Source organism: Hypanus sabinus, chromosome X1, assembly GCF_030144855.1.
Source record: "Hypanus sabinus isolate sHypSab1 chromosome X1, sHypSab1.hap1, whole genome shotgun sequence".
Classification (NCBI taxonomy): domain Eukaryota; kingdom Metazoa; phylum Chordata; class Chondrichthyes; order Myliobatiformes; family Dasyatidae; genus Hypanus; species Hypanus sabinus.
Window position 1 is genome coordinate 45,996,197 of NC_082738.1, and position 7,675 is coordinate 46,003,871.

The 7,675-nt window shown below is 38.8% G+C and overlaps 1 protein-coding gene across 1 annotated transcript; it reads right to left on the reverse strand.

Moving 5' to 3' along the window:
* Positions 1–697: 697 nt before the first annotated feature.
* Positions 698–5,633, reverse strand: sost (sclerostin). Its single transcript, XM_059956533.1, has 2 exons — positions 5,257–5,633; positions 698–2,895 (listed from the first exon to the last, which is right to left on the reverse strand). The coding sequence occupies exons 1-2, from the start codon at positions 5,477–5,479 to the stop codon at positions 2,474–2,476; spliced, it is 645 nt and encodes a 214-aa protein (XP_059812516.1). The 5' UTR covers positions 5,480–5,633; the 3' UTR covers positions 698–2,473.
* Between the last annotated feature and the right edge of the window lie 2,042 nt (positions 5,634–7,675).

A 7,675-nucleotide genomic window follows, 5' to 3' on the forward strand; every position in this document is an offset into this window, starting at 1 on the left:
CATGTGATATGGCAGTAATAATAAGACTATGAGAAATAGAAGCAAAATTAGGCTATTCAGCCCATCAAGTCTGCTCTGCCATTCAATCATGGCTGATTTACTATCCATCTCAACCCCATTCTCCTGCCTCCTCCCTGTAACCTTTGATGCCCTTACTAATCAAGAATCTATCAACCTCCGCTTTAAATATACTCAATAACTTGGCCTCCACAGCCATCTGGCAATTAATTCCATAGATTCACCTCCTGCTGGCTATAGAAATTCCTCCTCATCTCTGTTCTAAAAGGACATTCTTATATTCTGAGGTTGTGCTCTCTGGTCCTAGACTCTGCCGCTATTGGAGATAGCCTTTCCAAGTCCACCCTAGGCTTTTCAACAGTCAGTAGCTTTCAATAAGATCCCCCACTTAATCTAAACTCCAGCAATACAGGCCCCAAGCAATATTTAATACTATTAAATATAGTAGGCAAATATAACTGACTTACATGGTACATTAAATGGCAGCAACATTATGCCTCACTTATATAACTATTTTATAAAGAAATTCTATTTTTGGGCAAGAATATGCAGATATTGAATACACAGCAGTCAAGAACCAGGAAGGTGTTGCTTAATGTACCATTTTTTTGCCAGATAATGGCAATGTATCTGCCTAGAGCAACTGATAATACTAATGACACATGAAACTATACAAAGATTTGATATATGCTTTATCATCTTTATTTTGACAACATTTAAAAGTCTGCAATAATACAATACTTTACATGGTAAGAATAGTTCTCATACATCTACATGAAACATGGTGCTTTAAATAATTTAAATGAGAAAAATAAATACAATCATTAAAAAACAATTACTTGAGTCTATGCACTTCCGCCACATTTCAAAATCTGTTTAGGAGGCTGCTATAGTTTCCTGTACCATTTCATCTCACCATAGAAACTTAACATATGAACTTCATACAAAAAACTTTCAAGCACAAGTTCACAAAATAGCCTCATGTGGATTCATGCCCTGTTGTGATATTAAATTAAACTGAGCAGTATAATATCTGCAATATTTACAGCAATTTAACATTTATTGTTTCAGATAGTAGATACAAGAAGCAAAGTACAGAGAATGCATTAAATGTGGGAGGGAGGGAAATCACAATCAAAATAAAATTGTGCTGATCACAGAGCAAAGGTGGCTTGCCACAGGAGGGCCAAAGATTGTTTTACCTCCACCCAGCTCCCTTGACATCAGTAGGTAACATGATTCACTTCAGGATCTAGGGATTATTGTCCCCCCAAAAATTGCAGCAAAAATCTTTTGATACTAAATATCTAATATATACAATCAAACTTAAAATTGAGTAATAATTTACAGATGGCTCCTCGATGATTTATTCACTCTTCACCCCCTGGAGTGTAGCCTTTGTGGTCAGTAGGTTTTGTCTGCATTCATGAATTAACACAGATGGCAGGGAAGCCTGGAAATGGGAGTTAGACTCTAACACACACTTCCACGGCTCCCTCTGAAATTAAAATTCAGTTTTTGGCTGTTTGTTACTACAGACTTGTCAGTGTCCCTTTGCAAGATGGAAGGCAATTGGAATTTGTATTAGTCTCTACTGATTACGAATAATGTGAAATTACTGAGATAAAAACATTAAGTGATAGAAATGTTTTGTCCTTCAAGTGACTTGCTTACAGACTGAAATAACTTTAACCTGAAAAGTAAAACCAAACTGTAGATGCTGGAAGTCTGAAACAAAAACAGAAAAAGCTCAAAACATTCAGAATAGTTGACAAATTTAATTTTTAATTTATCAGTTGTGAACAACTCAAAATGTTAACTCTGTTTCTCTCTCACTGTAAAATGATCAATCTGGTGAATATTTTCTGCATTTTGGTTATTTTTCCAGATTAGGAATGCTAAAGCTTGCACTGTTACCCCTTTCCATTTTAACTAATCAACAAATAACTGTTCATGATATTAATTTAAGGGACCCCACTTACTTTGGTTATCCTGGTTTTTCACCAGAACAGTTACAAGCTCAAATGAAGCACAACTGAAAATTGTTCTGTGTCTGTTGGCAGATCCAATATGTATGCCACATTAAATATTATCACACATAAAAGTCATCCTATATGGTAATTATAGAGTCTACTGGAGGAAATACCAGACAAGCATTTACAAGTTCCCTATAAAACATGGACAATTAGTTTTACAATAGGAAGTTGGGAACTCTGCTATTTTTGTGTGGATATCCTATAATACATTTTGGTCAGGATATTTCATCAAATTTGGATATATTTAATCCCAGACCAAGTAGGGAGTGCAGTGTTCCCATCTATTTAAAAGAATCATGATTATATGTTGAACTATACACACTTTAGAGTAAGTGCTTTAGAAAATGGAACAATAATGGACTTTCTGTCCAATAATAAACTTTCATAAAGTGAAACATTACACTGGATATAAAGTTCTATCAGTCAGAATGATCATGGTGGTTGCTTATCCCTCTACTTTTGGATCGTGTTGCCTTCTTCTTGCTCTTTCTCCTCCTAAAAGCTGCATCTTTCCCAAACTGCTTATTGTCCGACTGGTTATGGTGGCGGGAATAGCGTTTGCACTTGCAGGAAGTCACCACTTGGATTTTGTAGGTCCTTGTTTCCTGGTTTTGGCACTCGAGTCGAACGCGCTGGGTGCGTGTGTGGGCCGGTACGCACCGATAGTCAGAGCTCTGATGTCTGCTCCACCACCTGACCCGGCCAATGGAGTTAGGGAGGAGATGAGCTGGCATACACTGACCAGAGCAAATCAACTCCTTCACTGGCTTCACACTACGACATGTGCCATCTGATATGTACCTGGTGGATCGCAGCTCTCTGCAACTTAACTCTACTGCACCTGCAGAGAAAGGATCATAGCAGGCTAATTAGCATTCGAACACAGGCAAATACATGCATTGCAAAGGAATGGATCAAATCATTAACAACAAGCATACAAAAGTAAAATAATGCAGATGTTAAAAATGTGAACAATAAAATTACTAGAAATGCTCTGCACCACCTTTAGAGAGAGTTAATATTCTTCCATCAGAACTAAACGATAAAAGATTAACACATTTAGATTTTTTTAAAGTTTAATATTTTGACAGAATTGACATTCCACAATTGTGCTTTGTTAAAAAATGCTAAATCAGATGAAAAAATCAGCTAAGCACTGGAAATATTAAACATACCCAGAAGCAAGCAACAGGGAAGACAGAATCTGGAAGGTATAAAAAATGGAAATAACAATGGTTCCAATGTACAGTTGTATCCAAACAAAAAATCTTTTGCCTTTTCCAAACATCTCCTAGCCAGCTAAGCCTTTTTGTTACTCCTTCCAGAGAAGGAAACATAGAAGTCTAGGCTCACACCTCAATGCAATGCAGGAAGAATAACCACTCGATATGAATTGCCACCTTAATTAAGAGCTGTTAAATTGAGAGGCAAAGAGATAAAGTTGGATTTAGTAGATTAGAATGTTAAAGAGCAAGAGAGTCAACCCCAGCATTTTGACCAATGCACATTCTTTATTACAATAGAGACAGCTATTTAGGACTTATGCAAGATGTTTGAGGAAGCTTGCTGTGCACAAATTTGACTGCCTTTTGTTTTCCGTTTCACAGGTGATTTTAATATAAAATTACTTCCTTGACTGTAACATGTTTTAGGAGGCCTCAAGGTATGAAAAACACAATATAACAAGGGTTTTTATTTCCTTTCTTGTGTTCTCATTTCCTCCTCTTCCATCCTTTCTTTCCTGAGCCAACTACTCCTCTGGTCTCTAGTGCTGTTTGAGAACCTAGGGGCATATGTGGACAGGTAACCTGACCACATCTGTGCAACTGTTAAATTTTCTCTAAATCCATATGTGGATTTCCATCTGAAATCATTGTAACCGATGCCAGGAAACCTCTTTCCTCACAAAACACACTGTGATGTCTTGCTGAAACATGAGGGGAAGAATTTTAAGAGATTTCACTAGAAATCTTCTCTAGAAGATTCGATTCAGTTGAGAGTCAGAACGAGTTAGTGATAATTTGTGTTTACATCAACCATTTCATCAGAGGAATGCCACAAAAGATGGCATCTGACATGATTGGGAAGGGTCTGAATTTGGCATGGTGCAATCAATGACTGTTGCCTTACCAAGCAGATATCCAGTTGCATAATTAAACAGAATAGGTGACAATTTGAGCTTGTTCAACCTTAGAACAAAAAAAAAACAAATTTATTGAGCACTGCTTGTGATGGACATGCCCACCATTGACCCCAGTGAAATGCACATAAATACTGGTATCCATAAGCTACCTAAGCAAATATGATGAAGTGTATTTGCAATACACTTGCATAAAGACTTTCTGGGAATAACTGTTTCAGATACAGTCAATAATATTAAAAAATCCCTTTTTGACAAAGTGGAAATTGCTGCTGAGGAGTAAGCTTCAATATTCTTGGTTGTGTAGGAGGCCTTTCCTCTTAGCAACACCTTCAAATTTCATATGTGCAATCCGCTTGACTACCTGGATAATATTAGTTTACATAAGTGATTACATTATTTTGTGTAATGCTTCTTCATCTTTTCCTTGCTTGCTCTTTACTCAATTGTACCGCTGGAAAAGAGGTGTTAAATTCAAGCTGTGTAATTGAAAGAACAGGTGAACGCTTGGGACGCAAATTTGTTCAAATCACGAAAAATCTCTGCAGTTCAGAATAATTAATTCTACAAAGCATCTTGAAATTGAGACATGCCATTTAGTTTATCAGGAAACAGTCTTACAGCGAGTCAAGTTTAAAGAATAAATTGGAGATACATAATGACCTAACTGAATACAATAAAATTCTCGGAATGCGAATAAAGTCCATGGTGAGTAGTAAAGTGCCCTTTACAGTAGAATATTTGGCAGACTCAGCACACGTTTACAACGCGTTATCGCTAATAAGACACGGCTTGCGCTGCTCGTCGACGCTTCAGGTGAAGGACACCACTCGCACAGGATTCCTGAAGATAGGGGGAGGCTTTCGGGATAGGCAGATCACATGAAAAGACAAGTAACTGCATTAGATATGCAAACACAAAATCATATTGGGATTTTCATAGAAACTTTCTTTCATAGGACGAAAGAGATCTCTCACCTTCCCATTTTACCAACTACAACTAACAAGAGATATTTAGTGTTTCATTGATCATGATTCAATAGTTGAGAGATTGCATCCTTACCCCGCATCGGCGACGAGTGGAATCGCCGTCTGCCCCCGTATTTCGCCTGATTAGCGCTGTGATTCCTCATCTCGTTGGAAGTCTCCGAGTACTCGGGAATGATTTCGGTCGCATCGTTTTTCAGGGACCCCCAGCCTTCAGGGAGACTGACACTGTCCCGGAGTAATAGGGTGGAGATGCAAGCGGCGACCAGGCAGGGCTGGAGGTGCTGAAGGAGCCCCATGATTATCCTGCATGAAACCCTGACCTGGAGAAACAGTCCTCAACATCTTCCTTTATAAGGCAGCCCCACCGGTGTTCAACGTCGGAGCAGAGGAGTTACGTCGCCTTTTTTCACACCAATCTTCAGACAGGCATTTACTGAGAGGCGGGACCCGGCGCGGAGATTTGCAAACTTTCACATTTACATGAAAGTCGGGCGTGGATTTCCAAATCTAACTCCTCCCAAAGCTCCCATTATTAAAACGGTAAGGACGCGCAGAAACAGCCCACGGAATCGTTCAAACCACAATCCCATTTGAAGACATTGTTGCGAACGTTATCCCGAGTCAACCGCTTATTATTCGGTTAATTGTAGTTACATTTAATTATATTTGCAATGACAAGGTGATTGGGGTGCGGATTTAATTTTATACATTAATGGATCCGGGGCAAGTGAACCTGAGATTGCGTTTAGCAGGGAAAAGGCAGATTGTATTTACTTGCTTCTATGGACAAACTCATAGCCAACTCCCACCTTCCCACATACGCTCTTCCATTCTCACATAAACATTCTCATATATGCACACCCAGTCATTCCCTCTCTTAAATACAATTACTTGTATACAATCACTCACAGACATACGGTTTCTCGCTCAGAATCATCATGCATTGCACACAATTGTTGCTGAACTGACTCTCGTGTGCCTCTGAATGCGACCGTGCGATTAGCAAGTTTGAATGCCATTCCTCATCATGGGGTGACTCACAGCAGAATGTTTGTTGTTCTGTAGTTTAAACTTACCATGTTATTCCACTTAAGATCCCCTTAATGACAGTTCTTCAATTGTTTATCATTGTATTAAAATAATGTCTGCACGCTAATAAGAGTATAATTACGGTCTTAATAGTCAACTAATTGCAGGGTTCAAAACACAAGGGCAGTATAATCTGAAACAACAGTTAAGTAATTGTTTGGATCAAGTAATCATGCCTTAAACTTTTTCTATTGTGACAATCGCAGCCAATGTGGTGGCGTCGTTCATTTGAGGTAAACAATTCACCCCAAAGAATGCGGAGATATTGCACTTTAATTTCAGTCTCTATTTCAAGCGTGACTCTGGCTCTGTAAATCTCGGTCAAACTTTTTACGTTGATAAGCAGAGTCGCCGGATAATCTCCTGGGATCTTTAGGCATGGTATTTTTTTTACAAAGCCTTACCGCTTCCTTTTCCTCTCCAAGGCGACGTTTCGTTAAATAAGCAGTGACGAAGCCCACAAATCTCCTCTTAACAACTTCCTAAACGTTTTGAAATAATAACCAATTGATGATTGCATTTAAATGTCCCGCAGAGGAAAAAAAAACCAAGATTTTCATGTGAAAATATAGCACGTCGAAGTCTTAGCATCAGTCAATAATTAACCCTTCCATCTGCACAAGAACTTTAGAAACTTGTACAAAAGTGGTTCTGCTGACCGACCTCTCTGATAGGCTGTCAATTATTGTTCATCCACTCACTTCATGCAAGTCGCTGACTCAACTGTTCTTGTGAGGTTCAATGGGAAGTAATCACACTCTCTCACTTCTTATGAGAAGATGGCAGTGCATGTTAGAGGGACCTGACTAGTTGCATCATGGCTTGGTGTGGAAACACCAGTGCCCTTGATGGAAAGGCCTACTCAAAGTAATGGATACTGCCCAGTCCATCACAGGAAAAGCCCTCCCCATTATAGAGTGCATCTACAAGGAGTGCTGCCACAAGAAAGCAGTATCCATCATCAAGGACCCCCACCATCCAGGTCATGCTCCCTTCTCTCTGCTGCCATCAGGAAGAAGGTATGGGAGCCTTAGGTCTCACATCATCAGGTTCAGGAACAGTTATTACACTTGAACCATGAAGCCCCTGAATCAGCACCGATAACTTTACTCACCTCAACATTGAACTGATTCCACAATCTATGCATTCACTTCCGTGGACTCGACAGCTCACATACTCAGTATTATTTACTTATTTGTTTGTTTATTAAATTATAATAATAATTATTATTGTATTTGCACAGTTTGTCTTCTAGTTCACATTGGTTGTTTGTCCATCTGTTTGTGTGTATTTTTCATTGATTCTATCGCATTTCTTTGTATCTACTGAGTATGCCTGAAAGAAAATGAATCCCAGGGTAGTATATGGTGGCATGTGTACTTTGATAATAAATTTACTTTGAA

Coding starts and splice junctions, on each gene's coding strand:
- sost (XM_059956533.1), bottom strand. CDS start 5,479: ATGGGGCTCCTTCAGCACCTCCAGCCCTGCCTGGTCGCCGCTTGCATC. Junction 2,896..5,256: donor CCACTCGTCGCCGATGCGGG/GTAAGGATGCAA, acceptor CTTTCTCTGCAG/GTGCAGTAGAGTTAAGTTGC.